This window comes from Triturus cristatus, chromosome 5_1 (genome assembly GCF_964204655.1).
Source record: "Triturus cristatus chromosome 5_1, aTriCri1.1, whole genome shotgun sequence".
In the NCBI taxonomy this organism is placed as follows: domain Eukaryota; kingdom Metazoa; phylum Chordata; class Amphibia; order Caudata; family Salamandridae; genus Triturus; species Triturus cristatus.
This window is the reverse complement of record NC_140587.1, coordinates 813434839-813458116: the sequence shown is the minus strand read 5'-3', so window position 1 is coordinate 813458116 and position 23278 is coordinate 813434839. Positions and strand designations below refer to the sequence as shown.

Here is a 23278-nt window from a genome sequence, read left to right as displayed (position 1 = left end):
AGTTAAGGCTGTAACAGCGTGAAGGAAAGGATGGGACAAAACTCCTGTTTAAACGTTATTCGTGCGGGATAAAAGTAAAAAAACACACTTAGGTGTTGTGAATGGTAACAGAACTACCGGGTGAATCGAATCGGAGTTCAAACTAACCTGTCAGAAAATATAGACATCCACATAATCAGTTCGCCACCATCTAATGCATGAATTTTACATCTTCATAGTCCGGCACTCTTCCGCTCACAACCCATTGTACTCTCTCAAATATCAAATATGGTTGCTAGTATAACATTTTTGACTTTTTTCATGAAATTTGTGTTGCATCTTGTTATTTGAACAAAACGTTTTATGCTTTCAGAAATGTAACTCCCCTGAAGAAGGGTTCGCCCGAAATGCATAGGGCTGAAATACTTTGAATTTGGCTTTGAACTTGTTGAAAATCAACATGGGTTATACTATGCAAGAAATAGTATGAATGTTAAAGAAATTGATTACAACTTGAATTAAAGAACATTTTGCGAAACAACTTATTATCAATCGGATCATCATTATTTGAATTTTGATAACAACGGAGTGCTGAGTAAAGGACGTTACTCCCACGGGAGACAACGCATTCATTCTCATTGTCTTCACCTCCTGGCTCAGGAGGTTATTTACCAGGCACCCTAAATAAATCCAACATCACCTACTATATTCACAAGGAGTGCGACGTTCCACAATCCAATTGGAGTTTCACTTTTTTTGGTAGCAGCAGACAAGTTTAAAGACAATAAGGGACCTCACCGCGAGCAACTGGTAAATGTTTCCAGACAGAAGTATGATGGCTCATGGTTTTTTCCTGGCAGGGATAGGATCGGAGAAGTGATAGGGTTTTAAGTTGTCATTGATTTTGAACAACTCAGTTTGATAATTGCCATTAAACGTTAGCTAGTTGTTCAGAGAATTCTTTAAAAAAAAAAAAAAAATTATTTTGTTTCATAGCATAGACATCAAAGGCAGATAGAACTTGCACCTATAAACATTAACATTGCTGGGTTTATGAACATCATACAGAGTCTGCAGGTACTATTCTCATCAACAAGTCCAACATATAGTAAAGTACGTGGTAGACAGGTGATAGACTACAGCTAGACATATAGTGTGTGTTAAGCGGATTGGCTAGCAGGGCCATCAGGATTGTCATCCTCCAAATTAAGCTTGCAATACTTATTCCAACTTCCCTAAATCTTATAAAATGTACGCGGCCATCCTCTATTTTTGTAGGTCACCTTCTCAGCCGCCATGTATACATCCATACCAGTCCTTCAATCCTGCCGTGTAGGCAGTTCAGTTGCACCCCATTGTCGTTTAACATCTCGTTTTGCCACTATCAGGCCCAGGTTACTGAATAGGAGCGTGGCTCAGGGGACATCTACGACTGTGGGAACTACTAGGAGTACGTATTTGGGGGTCTTGAGGGAGACTATTCCCTAGTATCGTCCCCAGTTCTGATATCATTTAGTATCTTCCTACTAAACGTTTGTAGTCTAGCCCAGTCAAAATAAAACCAGTGCAAGATATTTAATTGGGTTAGCTGCAACCTTGTTTTGATTGCCACCTCTCTGGGGTGCATGCGATTAAGCATCTTGTTGGTGGTGCGCTCAAGTCATGCACATGCCATATCTTGAGGGACCCTTAGTACTGATGTTCTGTGGCAAAAATGGTACACAAATGTATCTACTGAAAAAGTTGCTTGCTAATGGCAATCACAGGTATTTTACGTCACAAGAGTGCGAGGCAGTTAAAAAATATATGTCTCCAAGTAAACAAACCAACATGATAAATAATGTTTGGAATGAAATGTGCACGGTTGACACCAGAATAAACCCACCTGATACATTTAATAATAGATTCTTCACGTCACATTGTGACAATTGTTTCTGCAGTTGACTGACAACTGATCAGCTGTTCTGTTGGGAATAGTATCACAGCATACACTACCCATGAATTACAGAGCATCTGTGAACCATAAAATATTGGAATGTTTGACGGTAAATGATGTTAGCCATGTTGCATTATACATTTGCTGGAAGATTGAAAGGCAATGGGAAAGCTGCAGAAATCTAGCAGATTTGTCATTTACTGCTGGAAAACCATATAACAAATCACAACTCCTTTGAACGTATTAAGTCTAAGAGACAGCTTGACTGGTATAAAAGGCAACCCACAAAACATTTATGAAAATAATTTATTGTTGTGACTCAGCAGTATTCAAATGTAGTAATCCATCAAATGTTGCAAAGGAAACGTGCTTTTTAAGAGCAGTTGATCCATTGTATTATGTTGTTATAGATTTTTTAAATGACTTTACAGTGCTATTCTGATCAGAAAAGTGCTGGAGGAAGCCCGCTTCCAAACAGTAATCGCCAGGAAGTCGGTATTTTCCATTTTGTAGAAGTTGCTGTAGAAACCCCACTCTATTGATTTAAAATAAAAGAAAATTACATTAGTATATTTGTGCTTTGCCAAATGACATCAATACAAAATGTAATGCATCTGCTCCTCATGGCTCCCAATTCATGCACCTTTTTTGTCTCTGGCTGTGCTCTTGGTAAGCCATTCGTATGATTGAACCCAACAAGCAACCATTTGCTTTAGTGCACTATTCAGAAAGACCAAACAACTTGCAGTCTTTTTCTACTGTCAGTGTTTAATGCTTGGAAGGGTACACATAGTACGTCCAATAGGTACACATCACAAGATGTCATAATAGTTTACTGCGCCCAAACTTATCAGATTGCAAAATGCCCCATTATGCCTGCATTGCTGGTTTCAATATTGCCAGACTACGCCCACATAAGGTTTCTTAATGCCCCAATATGACCACAACGTCAGTTTTGGTTTTTCCGCATACTCACATTACCATTTCCCACAAAGTTCAGGATTGACCACCTAATCAGTTTATGTTCCAAAACAGCTGTCACATTGCCCACATGCCCACAATTTCAATTTGTTAAGAATATTGAGACACTGTGTTGCAGTTTCCACAAGTCTTGATGAACCCACATAATTCATTAATTCTTGAAATGCCCACGTAATCAGTATCCATAGTCCCAGTTTGACCGCACTACCTCCGCACTACCAATCTCCATAATCTTGTGCAAGTACTGTTAACTGCATAGCAATGATTGTGGCACTACATGAGCCTACATATTTACTTAAAATCTTAAATAAATATACCTTTCTTTGTATGTGTATATCTAACTGTACACACACACACGTATATATATATCTATGGGAGGGCCTGCTGGCTAAGGACTTCCCATACACTGCGAGCAGCCAGGGTTTGTGGGGGTCTTCCCTGCACTTCGATAGCAAGCAAAGCACCGAAAATGGGCAGCTGAGACAAAAAAGTGAACTTTTATATCTGTAAACGAGGACTAATGCCCTGTGATGAATTAAAGGGAAAAGAAGAGCATCTGCCCCCTGCACGACATGGAACTTATTCCTGATGAAGCACCAAGGTGGGCATGTTACACCCTGTTTATTGTAGAAATTAATTTCAACCGAGGCAACTAACGAAAAATGACTTGGATAAGAAAGAACACTATGCTGCATGTTTGAATCACAACTGCTGTGCATGCTGGTCGCTGTAGTGCAAAAATCAAGAAATACTGGGACTGTGACTTTACAAACTCGGACACTGTTTATTTAATGCACTGTCAATGAAATGAACACGAGTAATGTGAAGGAAAGGTTTTACAGGCCAAAAACTCAATGGAAACTAATTGTGACCTGTGCCCCTTTAAAACCTGAACAGTGCATACGATCGTCCTTCTTCACTGTTTTCAAACTAATTGCATTTAAATTCAGAGTTACCTGTTCCTCACACATGCATATGATTAAAACCGAGTGCGGTTGACACGCGTCATGCTTTCACTTCTAAGCTGCCTGTTGGAATAAAATCAACTTAACCTACCTCTCGACTGGATGGGCTTGATTTCGCGCTGGGAAGGCAGCGTGACTCTTAGTTTGAGATATATATATATATATATATATCTTGAAAGTCATATTTAAACATTTTAAACAAGTGTGTGTGTGTGTGTATATATTCTCTATCTGTTGCCACTCTTCGTAATTGGTCTTTGTAGAAGCCCCCTCATATGACCCTAGGGCCCCCGTTTGCCGGAATCACTTCTTGAGATGTCATTGTCTGCCAATGTGCTCACACTGAGTGTTCATAATGCACTACTAATCCTACATTCCAGTTTCTTTATTTCACATTTCAGCATGCCTAACTATTTCCATAATGCTCTAGTATGCCCACATACTCAGTTTTTACAATCTCCCATTATATTTGCATTTTACTTTCCTGGAATGCTCCAATGCATCCTTGTAACAAGTCTGTAGGAAATTTGCCCTTTCTGGGTCACCCCGGAATTTTTTTGGCTTTTTGGTGAACCCTGTGCACTTTACCCTTGCTGACCAGAGGTAACAGATTTGTGCTCCTCCTTTCAACATAGTAACATTGGTATACACCTGATTGGTTTATCTAATTTTCCTACAAGTCCCTGCTACATGGTACTGAGTGTACCCAGGGCCTGTAAATTAAATACTAACAGTGGTCTGCAGCACCCATTGCGCCATTCACTGCAGTGGTACTGTAAAGCATGTCACCAGGCCTAAGATCTTGGCTGTACAGTTTTAAACTGCAAATTCAACCTGTCAAATTTGTGATAAGTATAACCTACCTTTTAAATATGACTAAGTCACCCTTAAGTAGGCCTTATTGACAAGTAGGCAGGGGGCATGTTATTTAAAAGCAAGGCATATAAAAATGTAATGTTCCAAAAGGTCCTTACAGGGAATTATCCGAAAAGCTATATTTATTGTGGCAAGGCTGGCTGCTTTTATGGTAAAGCCCTAGATTACACTAGTAAACCTTACAATGATAATTTTAGTTTGGTAGCAGCTAGAAACATATTTCAAGGACTCTTTAATAGTTAATCAAATACACTAGTAAAGAAAAGGTACATTAGAAGTTACCTGCCTAAAGCCTCTATGGCTTTCTGTGACTTCCAACTATCACCAGGCTCCCGATGCCCCCCCCCCCCACCACTGGGAGATGTGAACTGCTCCCAGGGCACGGACAATGGGCCTTGGGTGTGGGGAGGTGTTGTCCTCCCCTTGACTAAATGGCCTGGGGGGTTGTAACTAAGCCCCTTGGTGCACTTCAATGAGGCTTCCCCTGTCACAGGTAATTGTTAGCTAACGCCCAGGCCTGTACCCTGCTTTTGCCCCCTCTCTCCCCGTCCATCACATTTGGTCTCTTGTTGACATCAGTGTCAGATCCTGCTGGAGTATCACGACCTGCTTAACAGGCCTGCGAGGGTTTTAGATATAACATTTGAGGCAAACTTCAAGGGAGGGAAACAAAATAGCAAAACCCTTTGTGCCTCTTTTACGAAATCGTGCCGTAGGGCAGTGCTGCAAGCCTTCTTGCTGCGCTGCCCTACGGCAAAAGAAAAAGGGTAGGAATGCGTTGTATCTCTCAGATACGGCACATTTCTGTCCTTTTCCCTGGGCTGGCGCACAATGGGCTGCCATGCACCAATACAGGCACCCTTACATCATGGTGCAAGGATGCCTGCATTGAAGGAATGATAGTTTTTGTGCAGGAAGGTATCCCTTCCTGCACAAAAATAATCATGAGAGGCTTTTTTCTCCTGTGTGTGCTGCTGAATACAACACACATAGGGAAAGGAAAAACAGAGAGAAATAAAGGTATTTCTCCTCATTGCGCCTCCCTTTCTTGACGCATACCCAGGTTTACGAAATCTCTTAAATATGGAAATGTGTCAAATGTCATGGGGGTTACGTGGGAACACCCACCGTAACGCCCATGGCACACCTCCCTATTGCAGGGTGAGGCAATGCAGTGGCTTGCACTATGTTGCCTCAATCCATATCTACAAGGCCATGAAAAGCCATCTAGGGTGGCTTTACGTGGCCTTGTAGATATGGCCCTGCAGTGTGCGCAGTCGGACCGTCATTAAAAGTGAAGTTACAGCGGAGCACATGGCCTTGTAAATGAGGCCCTGAATGTGTATCTACTGTCTGTTTGCTGAGATCTCAGCTTTTGTTCTACCAGACTTCTGTCTTGGAGTTTGTTGGGAGTACAGGGACTCCCGAAAACTGGATTTTAGAATAAGATATCAGAGGACACTAGGATTACCATAGTAAACCCCCACACATTCCCCTAGCCCTCTGAATCCAAGTTTAGTGTGGCAGAAGACTACGCCATCATGAAAATGCCCAAAGTGGGTAGGGTTAGCCCGGGAACCTTCACTACAGTGGTTAGGGTGTCCCCAGGGGTCATTCCTACCCACTAGCTAGTGCAAGGATATACATGTGGCATCTCCAGAACACTCCTGCACCTATGGAAGATCAGAAGAGGACTAAACCTACTGTCTGAGACCTAAGAGCCTAGAAGACTGGACCTGCTCTCCCTTTTGTACCCAGGACAAAGTAGTGGACTTCAAGGGTCATAAGGCTGACGGATAACTAACGTGGTAACAGCGTGAAGTGCCTTACTAGCGGACCTATATATCCTATGATATTCAGAGATGCCATGCATACCCTGATTTGCACTGTGATTTTGCTACATGTCAGGGGCATGTAACCGAAGCCCCTTTTCTTGCTTGTTTGGCAAAACAATAAAAATGTATTAAAAAAAAAATAAAAAAATAATGACGGAAAGTTAAAGCTACAGGGACACAAGTAGATACAAGACGCCTTTTCCTGCAACTGCCCAGCAGCAACTGGACGTGGTCTGGACCCTGTGAGTCTCTATGGGCCTGCCCTGAGGTCTAGGGGCGTATATAAGTGTTTACTCCTGTTGTGGATTGAGACTTAAAGGACTAAAGCAAAAATGTTAAATCTTTGACTAGGACGAACCTGGTTAGTGTACCTAATGCGTGCTCCACCATGGTCAACTTAAAATCATGCCTGGGTCTGGTCCTACAGTGGCCATTGATTATCATTCGCACTTTGTGGTTCCTAGCAATATTTTTACTTAAAATTTGAAAAATACACATCTCCAGTTTCCTTTCTAGAATTTTTGCAATACTGGTGTGCTTTTGTTTATATAAGTTTACTCTATTTTTCTAATTTGTTTTTAGATTTTTATGGTTTGGCATTTCGGATTTATTACTGTTTTATCACTGCATAAATACTTTACATATCAACTCTAAGTTAAGCCTGCCTGCTCGGAGCCATAGCTACCTGGGGGTTGAGCTCAGATTTATCTAGTGACGTTAAAGGTTCACACTGGCAAGGATTGTGATTATTACTTGAGGTGGGTACTTAACACCCCCCAAACTATTAACCCAAATCCTTTCACATTCTCTTATGTGCCTATTTCATAACCATTTACCATAATTACCACATTTTCTAAAACAAAAAGCCACCACAACACACAAAAACACCCATATAACCCAATTTTCATAAAAGCCATCAGAAATGTTCAGTTTCCATAATGGCCAAGAACGCCCATATAACCAGTTGTAATAATGTGAATAATTATGGTCAATGGATGTAAATGAACAAATATTTAAAAAATCAATCATATGTGAGGGCGTATTTGGGTGTGTGGCAGATTACCTGAGTGAAACGGGATGGTGAGCGAGTATTCCTAGTGCAACAATAGGGCAAAATTACCAGTTTCCGTAATTCTCAGACTGCAGTACCCAGATAACTTTTTTATAATGCTGCAGCATGCTTACATTATCAATGTATTAGATGTCCCTATGCACCCTTGTAATCAGTTTCTACAATTCCTTCACATGCCCTTACAAGAGATTTTCACTTTGTACAATAGTCCAGTATTACCACCTATCTGGTTACCACAGCATAAATAAGTAAATTGAGTAGATTGAGTAGATGAAAAGTTTGAATAAAGTGTTATACAATTCCTAATGTGTTGGGGTGTATTGGAGTGTGTGAGGTCAAGGCGACTGTTAGAAAGGGAATGTCCCCTGCATGGTATACCTGCGAGTACTCCAGCCCGAGTGCCCACCTACATGTGAATCTGCTACCCTGAGTTTGTTTGGCTCAGCCAGCAAGCTAATCTAGGAGGAGCGTTGAAGCCGAGGCCTAAGCCTGTGCAAGGTAAAGCCAAGGTCCAGAATCTGTTCTGTTACCTACAAGGGTCCACCAAGGGTAACCTCTGTAGTGACATAAGACCAATGATATACAGCAACAGTGACAGATTATGCATGTTTGAGGATTCATACCTCTGGGCAGAGCCTAATGGCTCAGTGGGGACCCTTGCGTGGACGTGTAGGTATTGAGTGCATAGTGGATGAATAACACACTTTATAGCAAGACTGTGTGTGTAACAGGAGTATGATTTCTGTAACCAGTGGCATCCATTTTGGACGACCCCCTGGTTCCAACATGACAGAAGATTGCTTGCTTTTCTGTGACTGGAAAGTATAGACTCAGCCACTGTAGGGCGGTAGCATGAACACAGGCTTACCTTAAGAAGAGGTCCTTTTAGAAATGGGTTGCTGATTTGTCCTTTCTGGGCACTGCCATTTGGTGTGTGACAGGGGGTGCATCAGTTGGTTCGGTTATTAAAGGTGAGGAAGGTTCTGGCAGGGTCTGTCCTTTTGTGTGCCCGCTATTATCACTTAAGGACAAACTGATTAGCGGCAGGTGCAAAGATCTCACACTTCATTGTGCCCTTGTTTTGAATACTCCTGCATGGAGTCAGCATCTCTATCTGCTGGGAGAACCATAACTTGCACAAAAGCTGTATCTGAACTAGAGACCAAAATTACAGTTGAGAGGGGACCACCCCAAACCGGTTTCAGAACCTTAGACAGTGGCTCCACATCTCCTCTCTAGACAAGCACTGGCAAAACTAATACGTCTCACCTACAAGACATATTGAGTTTGGCAATTTTTAGCCAAGCTGTACAACTAGAAAATGTAGTCAACCCCTACAGTCTGCCCCACCCTTCATGAGTTGCTGCTGGTCTGTAGGGAAATCGCTTTGTTTCCCTACAGACTACCTCACCTTATACACCACAGCAGAAGTTAGCAACTGCCACAGGTGGACTTGGAGGTGTACCGAATGGTTGACCTCTGAAATGAAAAGGTAAGGAGAGTGCACCTGATGATCAGAGTAGAATGGGGGCACCAGGATCATGGTGGGGTCTGCCAGAGGAACAGAGATGTTTGGCTGCCAAGATAATGGTGTTGGGTGTATCAGGGGACTGCATATGGCCTCAGGGGACCACAGGCTTGGTAAGGGTATCAATGGACATAATTAAGATACCAGTGGACCTGGAGAAGGGGTGGAGTGAAATTGGAGACCTGGTGACTAAGGCAGAACCTGAGAGGTCATGTGCAGCACTGTGGAAAGTGATGGGGGAGTACTGGGAAAACAAGAAGGATGTGGGAGATAAATGTGTGTTCGGAAGTTGGAATTGGGTACAGATGATAGCTGGGTTAACCAGAGAGGCCTAAAGGGGTGCCTAGGGGACAGGAAGGGAGTCCTACTGGGTGACCAGAGGGTGGTAGTAATCACTTTGATGCTACCTGGGACTAGAAAGGAACTAGGGGAGTAAGGGAGTCCTAAAATAAATGGATTGAGGATCAGCTGAGAGAACCTCATGGGAGTGGACGGGTTATGAAAGTCCATGGAGGTACGGAGGAGGCGAAGGAGAGAGGTGGAAGACTGCCAAGATACCAGTGGAAGGTATAATTGAGGGTAAGCTGCCAGAGATAGGGGAAAATTTAATACAAGCAGATGGAAAGTTAGCAAGGACCAGATGGAAGTGATAGGGTGGCTGACTGGTGTTACCAGTCACAGGCTTCTGGGGACCCGAGGGAGGTGGGTTGTACATGGTTGTGTAATGGCAGGACAAAGGGATGCGATTTGAAATATGCATGATAATTTAATGAAGGGTTTATAAAATCAAGAAGTCCATTGGTGATAGGAGTGGGTCATTGCATGTGGTTTCCTAATAAATAAACGTCTGTAAACTTGTGTCTTTTGGGCAGTGGATCCCAAATGAGAATTCACAAATTAAACAGTTAACAGAATGATTCCATCACAGAAACAGGAGCTGTCCTGCAATACCAAGGAAGAGAGTACTCACTGATTGATCAACTAGCTGCAGCCATTCATTGAGATAATTCGCAAGGCCAAAGGCATCAAGAACGTTGTCTCCTTCCGAACAAAATTTTAGGAGAATGGCCATGTGGATGCCTTCTGCACAGCTAAAAACAAGAAAGCAATATGTGTTTTAAATTACAGGGCCATGGTTCAAGTTCCAATTGCATTAAAACACTCTTTATCCATTTGCTTTCAGTGCACCAGAAAGGAAAACGTTACTTACCCTGTAAGCATCTATTCATGGCATGCATAACTGTAGATACACCTGCTCTGCATACTACTGCCGTATAGTGTTGAGCTCAGACATGTACAACTTTTTTTTAATGAAGTCTTTTGAGTCACAAGGTACAGTGACTCTTTATAACTGGAAATGCGCATGGGCATCGGCTTCATTGTTAGACTATTTTCCCCGCACGGGGTGAGGATGGAGCACAAAAAGTGCAGGAAGATGACCATGCAAGAAAAGGAAAGTAATAGAAAAAAAGCAATCAAAGGCTTCCAGGGAGATGGGTGGGTGCATGTGAATCTACAGCCCTACATGCCACTAATAGATGCAAACAGGGTAAGGAGCATTTTCAGTTTGTGGCATGTGTAGCTGTAGATACACATGCTCTTCATAGAATATAAAGCAGTTAACCGCTAAGCGGTGGCTAGCCAGAGGATGTTGCAGACTATTGAAAAAAAAAAAGGGCACAGAGCACAGCATGGCCCCTGTTGGCGTCTAGGACATCCACAGAGTAGAGTTTGTTGAACATGTGTGGTGTGGACTAGGAAGCTGCCTTACAGATAGCTACTGGGAAATTAGCCAGAAAGGCCATGATAGCTGCTTTTTAGGTCTCGCTGAGACTGCGCGCATGCGCTGCTCGGAGAGACATTTAGTAGGTGAGTTTTCAAAGTGCTGCTGGCTGGCCTAGCGCTTGCGTTCACGCGAGCGTGCACGCGCGCAGCCGGCAGCTTTGCAATATGTACAGCCGGGATCACTTTCGCGCGCGCGCAGCCTACTTTCACTTTTCCCATCGCGTGCGCGAACCACTCGCGTCCACTTTTTGCTCGCGCTTCTTGAGGACCTGGGCAAAATCACTTATCAGTGTGCTTCATAACTTCATCCGAAAAGAACTGGTCTCTTTTAAACCGTGATAAGCCATATAAAACATTTTTAAAAATCCCCCTTGCCTTTGAGTTGCACTTGAGTAATCTTATTAACTGCTTTTACAGCGTACAAAACAGCTCGGCCCACATTCTTAAATTTCCTCAGTGATGCATGAAATGTAGTGTTTTCCTAAATATAAAAAGGTGTACAGGCTAAACAGTGCAGTTTGAAAGTAATTAAAGTAACAATGACAAAATTTAAGCTTCATAATCTGTACACTTGATGGTAGCATTTTATTCCGTCCACTCTTGTCATATGACGCACCTTTGCTGTTACGTACCACCCTCCACTTGTCCTTGTCGCCCATTATGACCCACTCTCCCATTGTCGGTGTTGCCCGCCCCAGCCGGACATACGTGGTAATATGACCATCCACGTCATTATTTTAAAGAGGGGTAACATTGAGGCCCTTTTCTACAGGCCAAGCGCCACGGCATAACCGGTTTAAAAAACTTCTATTCCCGTACACGTTCCTGCTTCAATCACCTTACACTGATACTTCCTCCTGCCCTCTGGGGACAAAGTGTCATGCCATCCATCGAGAATATCAGCGTTTCCAATGATAACTCTAAAGATCTAGCTTCCGGTAAACTCCTCTTATTGTGGATTTTTCATGGCAGTAAAATACATCTGTGGTTAGAAATGCACAAAGTTCCACTTCTCTGCAAAAGATGAACGCAGGGCTTTCAATGGGGGGAAAAATTGGAGTGAGGGGGTCTTTCGAAGGAGTGAGGCCGATGCAATTAAGGGCGTGGCTTAAACACTAAAATCTGCACTTAGCATAGTGTGCTGCGGACTGGTATTTTGTGCTTCTGTCTTTGCATCCAGATATACAATACAACTACTAACATTATACCTACAACAAGACAGGACTATTGGCTTTGTCAATGGTTGTTAGTTGCATAAGATAAATAAGCAACACTGTAACCCAACTTTCCACAGCCCCGATCATACCATACAGTTCGGACATTAGATTTGATTTAAGACTCACAAAATACATCATTTGTTAAATTCTACCATTGACTGATTCTGTCCTTCCATGAGCCCTGGCCGTGCAGTTCTGGAACACATGTACCAGCGTGGTAAATGCAGCCTTTCACGTTGGGTTAAACTGAGGATATTCATTTTGATACACTCACACCTGTTATGGTGTGAAGTGGCAAGGCTGGGCTTGAAAAAAGCAATTATTACACAAGGAGAAGATTTGACAGCCAGTGCCTCTCCAAAGCTGATTAGGCTGAGGTGGTCAGTAGCATGCCAACCAGCGCCTGACATTCGTCCGTCCGCTCCAGCACTCCCACCTTCTCAGATACAAGCTTCATGAGTAAGTGACTATGTCCCAACACTCCTGGCCTTTTAGAGCCCCTTGAAGTCCAGTCCAGCCCCACACCCACCGGCCTTTCAGAAAAGCCTCTGGTAATGGGCACTAGGACTAAGCGACAGGGGAGGCCCAAATTATATGGCTGCGTTGACTAAATTATGTGGCATCAAAAGGCACGTTTTGAAGTGTAATGCGTCACATTTTGCGAGAGTATTACTGCATTACTTTGTATTTTATACACGTTAACACTGTGTAAGCAAAGGTCCCACCTCAGTAGCAACAGTGTAACACTCAAATATAGAACTAAGGGATTGAAATGTGGCAAGTCTACTTATGTGAAAGGCCCTCCACTGCATAGCATTAATATCGCCACATGTTTTATAGCTTTTAATTCATTTGAACTAGACACATCATTTTTTGTGGTGTAAAATCTTCAAATTATGCAAGAGATAATGCAATATGTGGCAAATGCCGCAAACCCATAACTATGCGGAAACAGCGCGGTTGGAGAATCGCATAATTCCATTTGCCCTACCCATACACCCTTATACCAACAGTATATAGACTGTCAGGAAACATCCCATATTCACTCCGCTCCCACAAAGCACATGTTCAGCTACTCAAGACCCATGTCATCTTGGCAGACCCCGATAGCTCCAGAGAAACAACTGGTGTGGCGAGGTGGGTGTTGTAAGAGACAAGACGATGCATATTAGACATCAGCTCTGCTGAGATGAATCCACATGGAGCCCAAATAAAAATTGTATATGGAAAGCGGCATCAAGGGTGCCATTTATTGACCACTGTGTGTTAATTGAGTGGCATCTTCACATTTCATCAGCATACTTATCTCTGCATGTTAAAGCACGTGCTGCAGAGATCTGTGTGTAGCAAGTGCCAGATATTTATCTCAGCAGAACTGTCCGCCTCCTGACTTCTGATGCAGACACTACGAGTACTGCTGAGTTTTGAAATGCATTGATTATTAAGTGAAAAACGACTACCTTGAGTGTGCAATACAGCAGTGTTCAATAACATTGTCGTACCATTTTTTGACCAGGCACTAGCTTGCAACTCTGAGTCATGGTTTGATAAATATCTAGAATTACCCATCAGATACTTCAGTGACACAATTTTTTCTAGCTTTTTGGCGAACTTCATCAGTTTGTCTTCTTGACCCATGGTAAGGCTCTTAGCTTCAATTAACCAAAATACATCAGCACAGCACCATCTCAGCATCAGCACAGCACCACCTCAGCACTAACGCAGCACCCCCTTGGCATCAGGGCAGCATCACATTCGCACTTCACCAACTCGGGATCACTCGGCACCACCTGAGCATCAGTGCAGCACCACCACCTCAGCATCATTCAGTAGCACCTCCGCACTAGTACACCACCATCTCAGCATCACTCAGCACCAACTCAGTCTGCCCTCGGAATCTGGCATTTATTGATTATCCTCGAGTGTCTGTCCACTACTCGTAATTCAATCAAGTACTATTTCCCAACCTCCACTCTCCTGTTTTCTTGTGTGTGTATGTATATATATATTCACTGAAAAAACCATAGGTTTCAGGGGCGTTATAGTTAGCTGGACTTTTCACTCGTACAAAACCATAGAAATTCCCCCGTTATAGTTAGTTCAGCTAACTATAACTCGCGCGCCCGCAATGCACTGCTGATGACGTCATATATTACATCACTCATGACATGGTCAGTGACATCACTCATGACATCACTGATGACATCTCAAATGACATCATCCAGTGAATGTGTGTTTTTCTGAAAATTACATATGTTTTATATACGTATATCTCAAGGTCGATGGAAGAATAAATGGGTATATAAGTGTCTAAATGGATGATTTGTTTTTGAAAAATTGATTGTATAACTGACTGATTAAGTGTATCTTAGTGAATACATGGCTTAGTGAGTAATGTTTAAATATGTAAATATCTGTATCAGTCTCTCACTTTGTGTATAAGTGGCTGCATGGGTTGGTGAGTAGCTACATGAGTGTCTATATAGGTTATTAGTTGGTTTTTTGAGTATCAGTATAAGTGTCTGATGTCTGTATGGTTCGGTGGGGGTATTACGTAGTGCATAGGTGCATGAATGAGTGACTCACTGTTTGTATGTGTTGAAGACAGCATGTGTGCAGGACTGTATGGGTGGATGAGTGTGTGCATGGGTGTGTTAGTGAGTGAATGACTGTCTCAATAGTGTCTCTATGAGTAACTACATATGTTTTAAACTAGTATATGTGACTATTGGTGTATATAAGTGAGTATATGTGAGAGTGAGAGATTGAAAGAGTTCCTGTATGAATAAGTATGTGTTTCTATAAGTGATTGTTAAAAAGACTAATTATGTGTAAGTTTCAGTAAAGGTAAGTGTGGTGGTGTGTGTATAACTGTATATGCAGGTAAACGGATGTTTGATTCTTTATTAGCATGAGTGACTATGTGTGTGAGTAACTTTATGGATGAGTGGTGTTGTGTAACAGGATGTATAGGTGTATGAGTACATATGATGAGTGAGTACATGTATGAGTGACTGTATAGGACTGTTGGTGAATGAGTGGATGTGGATGTGGATCTTACAATTACTGAATAGGTTGTTGTAACTGGTATTGGTATGTCCATGGTTTTGAAAATTTTAATTTCTATTTTTGAATGTGTGTATCAAAGGTTATATTAGGGGGAGAGGAGGTCTGCCACGCTATCACAAGGATGATGTCATCAGTGATGTCATCAGTGATGTCATGAGTGATGTCACTGACCATGTCATGAGTGATGCAATATGTGACGTCATCAGCAGTGCATTGCGGGCGCGCGAGTTATAGTTAGCTGAACTAACTATAACGGGGGAATTTCTATGGTTTTGTACGAGTGAAAGGTCCAGCTAACTATAACGCCCCTGAAACCTATGGTTTTTTCAGTGAATTTCTAAGGTTTTTTAAATGCTAATTCCTAACTATAACGTGCCTGAAACCTATGTTTTTTTTCAGTGAATTTCAAAGGTTTTTTAAATGCTAATTTCTAGCTATGCCTACAGAGATAGGACATGTGAAGAAAGAAGGAAAAACGCACAGAAAGATAAAAAAGAAATGCAGAAAGAAGCAACAGAAGTCCTCAAAGACTAAGAAAAGTGCAGGAAGAAGTATAACGTGCAGAAAGAACAAACAGAAGAGCAGAAACAAGCCTTGTTGCAAAATCATCCTGTACCCTCAACTTTTTCAGACGGATACTGGTGCTAACTGAGTCTGACTAACCAGTCCTAGAGCCAGTGCTATGTTAAAAGACACTCCGAATACAGTGAAAACACCTACATACACTAGGGCACACTATGTGTTGGGGTCCCCCTGTGATTAGCATGACCTCCTCTGTAAGCCCCTAATATATAATAGGGCAGGGGAATAAAACTACCTCTTAAAAACGCACCACAGGGCGTGTTTGAACACGTCACCTCATGCCCCGTCCCCTCCCTTCCCCACTGTGTAAACACGCCCTGTAGCCGTTTTAAGTTGGGAGATTAAGTCCCCTTGAATCCTGAGGGTCCCTAGGGTCCAACTAGACCACTAGGTACCTCCAGTAAGCGCCACAGAGCTGCGTTGCAGAGAGGTGTAAAAAGTGGCACGGCCTGCACCACCTCTCTGCAACGCAGAGCAGTGGTGCTTACTGGAAGCACCTGGTGGGCTAGTTGGACCACAGGGTCCCTCAGGATTGAAAGGGAATTATTTCCCCAACTTAAAAACGCTCCACAGGGCCTGTGGGCGTTCTGAGTTGAGAGATTAAGTCCCCTTGAATCCTAAGGGTCCCTAGGGTCCAACTAGCCCACTAGGCAGACCCTCCAGGATTTCGCGATTTGCAAAAAAATCGCAAAATCGGCACTTTTGTAAAAATGCCGCGATTTTTACAAAAGTGCCCGCGAAATCCTGGCGGCATCCCACCCCCATCCAGCAGCAGACAGCAGACCACCCGCCCCTCTTCCTCTTCTATTGTTCTATTGGGCCAGTGGCTCTTGCCACGGGTCCAATAGACCAATAGAAGGGGGGTAGGGGGGTCCTCACAGCAGGCAGTGCTGACGACTCGACTCACCTGGTCTGGAGCGGCGGTCTGGATCGTCATCGTATCGTTGTGGCTGGTGCTGGTGGTGGATCGTCGTCTCAGGAGGCCCAGAGGCCCAGGTAAGCTGCTGTGAGCTGGCTGGATTTGGTTTGGATTTGTGTTTGTGTGGTTTGGTGCTGGGAAGGTTTTCCAGTGGTTTGGCAAAAATCGATCCAGATTTGGCTGATTTTGGGTGTTTGCGGGGGCGCGTGTTTGACGCAAAAGTCGTACCCCTTCCACTGAATGCATTTGTGTAATTTTTGCTGAGATTCTTCGTAATCGCTGGAACCACTGTCCCAGTGAGTTTCAAGAGGATCGAAGTAGGGGAAGTGCAAAAACAACGCTCTTTTTTGAAAGGGTCGAAATGCTATGTTATCCAATGGGCATTTTTGGGATGGTGGAGAAGTGGTTTTAAGGGTGTTCCACTTGCTCGAGAGGAACGGGCTGCTGTGGGTGGTAGGGAGGGGGAATTCATGGGTGTGCAGGAAGATTGGGAGGAATCGATCGATGGGAAGGGTGTTTTTTTCGTCAAAGTCGAGGAAGGAAGGAGCTGCCATAGGAGCCCATGTTAAATGTGAGTGTTTACATGTTTTTGGGGTTCGATTGCAGGGTGTTCCAGGTGGTTCCGAGTGGATGTACTTAGCTTGGATCAGAGGTGGGAATGTCTAATTTTGTTTGCAAGTGTTTTGAAGGAAATCTATGGAGGGGAAGGGGTGTTTTGGGCCTAGTTTCAAAGTGCATTTTTGACGCGACTTTAGGCCTTGTGCGAGGTCGCGATAATGCACGTTTTTGGTATGGTAATTTGGGGTGTTCTAGGGTTTTGGGAATGGGTTTAGGGGTTTGGGAGCAATGATGGGAATGTCTAGTTTATGGGAAAAATAGCAGTTTGGTTGTGGGTGGAGGGGATAGTGCAATTTGGGCCGCAGGTGAGATGAGATGCAACCTCTTTTTAGAACATTTCAAATGATGAATAGTTTTGCTCTTTCCTATATTCATAATAAAACATGTTTATATATTTATGTGCTTATGCAGTTATGTATATAGATGTCAGTAAGAAGTCGCCGGTGGTCACGGTCGGTGGCGGCTGGTGACATTTGAAAGTGGTGTGGCGTAAAACAATTGTTGTATTTTATTGCGGCCAGCGAGAATAGCGAGCGAGCCTGAACCACCTACGGAGGGCTGGGGGGGGGGGAGGGGGTTTCCCCCATGAAAACGTTGAAATAATAGTGGGCACACAGGGCACGCGGCGGGCCCTCAAGGGGGCATTTGTTATTAACAATTGATTGTGTTGGGGGCCCGCCACGTGCCCCGGCTGCACAGAAGTGGGCATTTTTGTTGTTGGGGGTCGTTGGGGGCCCGCCTGTGGTAACAGGTTTATGTCCTATTTGTAGTCTTGAAGACAAACAAAGTCTCTACATTGTAAATAAACCAAATATACATAGCTTCATGGTGTTAAATAACTCAAAAAACAAAGAGATCTGTGTTTGTTGTAGGATAAACTGCCAAATAAAACGCCGCAAAATTGCCGCTAAATTTCCATATTTGTGCCGCTAAATTTCCATATTTGTGCCGCTAAATTTGCTAATCTATGCCGCTATATCCTGGGGGGTCTGACTAGGTACCTCCAGTAAGCGCCACAGAGCTGCGTTGCATGGAGGTGTAAAAAGGGGCGTGGCCTCAGAACACCTGTCTGCAACGCAGCTCCCTGGTGCATACTGGAGATACCCGTTGGGCTAGTTGGCCCTCAGTATTGAAGGGGAATTAATTCCTCAACTTACAACTGGCCAGGGGGCGTGTTTGCAGAGTGCTGCAAGGAGGGGGCGTGGCCTCTGGGGCGATGCCGGTCTTTTATTTATTTATTTTTTAAGAAGGAGGGCTGTGTGGCCCCCTTTCTTTTTCTAATTTATTAGCCCTGGGGACCTCATCCCCCAGGGCCTGCACCCTAATTTTTTTTGTTGAAAAAAATTAATTTGGCCCTCCCAAGGCCTTTTTTATTCTTTAGGAGGGGGCTGTGTTGCCCCCCTACTCAGGCCACTTATGGCCCCGGGGACCCCATCCCCCGGGGCCGGCCTTTGTTTTTTATTAAAAAAAATATATATATATATTTATAGAAACACCTAGGACATGCTGGACAAACCGTATGTACCTATCACCATGACGATTTGCGTGATATTCATTAAAAGGCGACTATGCATACAATGAATCCACGTAGAATGTATTCACACCGCTAGTGAAGCTCTGACATGTCTGACATCCTACCGTGCCTAATCCCGGCGCCCCCGCTGGTGGGTACTCTCCAAGTAGACACCCTTGTCGTTTATTTATACAAACATGGGTAGCTATTGACGGGCACATTTAATACACATGCACACTAAGCCATTCAAAGGGGATTCGACAAAAATTCGACCAAACTATGCAAGAAACCCCCTCACGGTTCATAAAACACACATCCACCGCCGGATGTGTAATACTTTTTATTTTACTCTCTGGAAAGGAGACAAACCTCACTTGAGAGTCACAGCGTGCTCCTGGCTGAGCCCAATGCTGTGTTACACCCACCAGTGCCCGCCGAGTGCCACACACCTCTGTGTTGTATTCCACCAGCTAGTGCGTATGCTATGACACTCTCTAGCCCATGTGCACTGTAACACCACCCCGTAAATATGTCATGCCACACTTGCCTTCGTACGGGTTATATTGCCCCATCTAACGTGCCTTCCTCGATGCCTATGTTATAACGCACAGCGCTATGCCATACATATTACAATCTGGGATCCATATCTTTGTCACAGTGCATATGCAATGTTACACTACCCAGCACATATTTTATATTACAACTTTAGAGACTAGTTAGGTTACACAACACTGCCCTGTGCATATTACACTCCAAGGCGCATATCGCATAGCACGCGCTAGTGCCTGTGCTATCTCGCGTTCTCCAATGAATCTGTCATTGCGCACAATGTATTGCATATTATATTTCACGCCCCGGTTCATCTTATATCACACTTTTTGGTGCATAGTTTATACCATATACTATATCTAGTTTTCATTTTCAATCGTGCTCTCAGGACTATGTTCTATATAACACTGCGTCCACCTACCCTTTTCACGGGCATTACATTTTGCGATAGGGGGTGGAGGGTCAGGGGGTGTTTCTGCCAAGTGAGCCCGGAGTCACAGTCACAAACGCCCTCTTCTTCCTGAATAAAAGTGAGATTATGCTGCATACTTGTTCATATTTTAAGTAGTTCGCACAGACACACATTTTCAAAAACAATAAAGTTCCTAATACCCACCTTCTATGAACAGTTAGCTTGCTGCCCCATCCACCTCCTCCCGATCTTCTGTTGTCTGAATCCATGGACTAGCCTCCTCCCTCCTGCCATGCATGGTCTGATGTGCTGCCACTGCCCTGCATTTAGCATGATGTACCAGTCCACTCATCCTGCCCTCCATTGCCCAATTCTATGGCCCATCATTGACCTCCTGCTTAGCCTCTGTGCTTTGCTTGCTGCCCCTATTCTCCTTCCCCCTGCCCTCCGATGTCTTTGTGCATGCCCCTGCTCCATCCTTTTTGACCACCATGTTCCATGGACCTGCCACTCCTATTCTACTCTGAGTGTTCTGTTGAGCTGCCACTCCCCTACGACCTGCCTAGCATTGTCAGATGACTGTAACCTGTCCCTGCCACCTCCACCCTGCCTGTCCACATGCCATGCCCCTATCCCCTTCCTCCTGTCCTCCATGGTCCATTTTACTGCCACACCCTTCTGCCCTCCCTGGTCTGTTGTGCTGCAACTGCTCCTCCTGCCTGCCCCGCGCGGTCTGTTGTGAGGCCCCTTCCCCTGAACTCTCTTGTCTGTGCCCAGGTCCTGACCCTCCCTTCTATCCTCCATGGTCCTTTGTGCATGCCCCTGCACCCTCCTTCTTGCCCATCATAGCCATTGTGCTGTCACTAACCCTCCCACTTGCCATGCATGGTCTTCTGTGCTGCCATGGCCCCTCCCACTTTCCCTGTGTGGTCAGCTAGCTGCTCCTGACCCCCTCCCACCTTCCCTCCATGGTCTGTGTGTATGCCATCATAGTCTCACTGTTGCTCTCCATGGTGTGTCTTGTTTCTAGTGCCCATCCTGCCTGACCTCCATGGTCATCTTGCTGCTCCTGCCCTGCCCCCTTGCCCCCAGCCCTCTGTTTCCATGTGCAGACCCCTATTCCCTCCCTCCTGGCTTCTCTGTTCCATTGTAATGCCCCTGATCCGTCCCTCCTGCCCTTTATGGTCGGTTATGCTGCAGCTTTCTCTCCTGTCTGTCCATTATGGTCAGTTAGCTACCATTGCCTCTTTCCCCTCTGTTGTCCATGTGCATGGTCCTGTCCCCTCCCTATTGCTTTCTATGGATTGTTGTGCTGCACTCCCGTCCCGCATGCCCTGTGTGGAGTATTGTGCTGCTGCAAACCCTGATGCCTGCCCTGTAGGGTCAGTTTGGTGCACTTGTCAATGTCCCTCCTGTCCTCTATTATCCGAGCCCATGTCCCTACCCCAATTCCTCCTGCCTACCATGATCCAATGTACCATACTTGCGAACATTTTGAACTTGGTAAGAGGGAGATTTTGAAATAAAACTGGGGTATTGATTTTCCCCTTTGAGTTACATTGAAAAAGAGAAGATTGTAGACAGGAAACAGATCAAGTAAAGCCCATTTGAGCTTAAAAACATTGGACGTTTCCTGGCTGAAACGGGTCTGTTGTATGACCACTGCCTCTTCCTTCTGCCCACAATGGTCTATTATATTGCCACAGCCTCTCTTGCCAGTCCTGTATTGTTGGTTTGTTGCCCCTGCCCCCCTTTCCACTGCCCTCCATAGTCTGTTGTGCTGCCACTGCCCTTCCTGCCTGCCTAGTGTGGTCAAATTGTTGCCTCTGCACTCAACTACCTGCCTTCAATTTTCAGAGTCCGTGCCCCTGGCCTCTGCCTCTCAACAGTATCCCAATGAACAACTAGATTGCTAACATTCTATATTTATTACAAAAGTGTGGAATGCCTGACGTCATCTTGATGTAATCAAAACTGTAATGCCTAGAGCATTTCCTTTAGAAATTACATATATGAGAGGGTCTTATTTGCATCATAATTATGGTTAGTGCTCTAAAAAACTAAAATGAGGACATATTTTCTGAGTTTTCAAATAGCGACAAAGAACTTTTAAATTATTTGTAATCTTAGTTTTTTTATCCAGCTGACCACTTGATTAAATGTTGCATCCAAGGGGAGAGGGTGTGGTGTTACTTCCAGAGCTGCAGACTTTGCAACTGGGGAACCAGGTTGGAGTTTCTGCTTCAGCTCAACATTCTGTGATTCTGGTCAAATCACTTAATCTCCCCATGTCTACAACCAAAATGAATTTTATCTTGTGTGATGTAACCAATGTTCATGTAAAGCACTCCAATACCTGACAAGTCTGCACTATATAAAACTGCAAATACACAAAAAATAAGTGTTTTGCACACTTCTGTCATTGGGCTACATTTGGGCTACATCTGGGTGATATTTGGGCTACATTTGGGCTCTTTTGTCTCTGGTGGCCATTTTAGGAGATTTATTTGTTATGAAGTTTCCTAATTTCCTCATTTACTGCAGTCTCCTCAGTAGGAAATGCTTTCAGTTTTTTACTTTGATTCCATCAAGAAGGTATTCAGATATGTCACACATTTGCCATAAATTCTGAATGTTAGCACTCTAGTTGCTCATTAGATCACTGTAGTAAAGCTACTGCTCACCACAAAAGTTTGCTGCTGGTATTAAAAGTGCATGTTTCAGTCTGCAGGTCAGAATGTTTTTATGAAATAAAAGAGGATTTCAGAAGTCAAAATGTGCCCTAGTTTTTCTTTCTGCAGCACTAATCATAATTTATATGGCAAAATGAACCCCCTCATTTTGTTCCTTTGTAAATTAAATGTTTTAAGTGTTCCACTTTATTCCAATCAAGATAGCTTCAGGTGTGCCATACTTTTGTCATAAGTAAGACTGTTAGCGCTCTAGTTGTTCTTTAGAGCACTCTGGGAAGCTGCAGTAGAACACAAAGGAATCAACTGACAGTCTCTGCCCTTGTTGGATGTACATGTTTTACTGAGAATGTCAGACTTCATTCTTACATGACTGAGAAAGATAATGTGAATTTACAGAAAATATGCTCTCAGTTTAGCTTATAGATCACCTTCCAAACCTCTGTGGGAAAAGTATGAGAAAATAGTTCTCTCAAACATGGTTCGTGATATCACAGCAGAAGGCTTTTTCATTTGGTAAAATCACCTTAGAACACACCACAATTCCTAAAATGAGTATGGTACCATCAACAAATGATTTATAATGTAACTAAAGTCTTAAAACCTATTAACTGCAATGCTTTTTAATGAGGTGCTATCATGTATATTGGTCCCAAGATTGCTGCCAACACTTCTTGGATGAAGTACTGACAGCCAATCAGATCTCACGATGAGATGTGTGGTTAGGCTCCGCCCAGATATGTATGTGATTT

General features: G+C 43.7%; 1 protein-coding gene across 1 annotated transcript in view; it reads right to left on the bottom strand.

Annotated features, from left to right (window-relative positions):
- Window positions 1-2207: 2207 nt before the first annotated feature.
- Window positions 2208-23278, bottom strand: part of PSMG2 (proteasome assembly chaperone 2) — a 47869-nt gene continuing 26798 nt past the window's right edge. The window contains exons 6-7 of the mRNA XM_085605854.1: window positions 10143-10263; window positions 2208-2450 (exon numbers count right to left, since the gene is read on the bottom strand). Of these exons, the coding sequence (XP_085461980.1) occupies window positions 2358-2450; window positions 10143-10263 (214 nt within the window). The 3' untranslated portion in view covers window positions 2208-2357. The remainder of the gene's footprint in view (window positions 2451-10142; window positions 10264-23278) is intronic.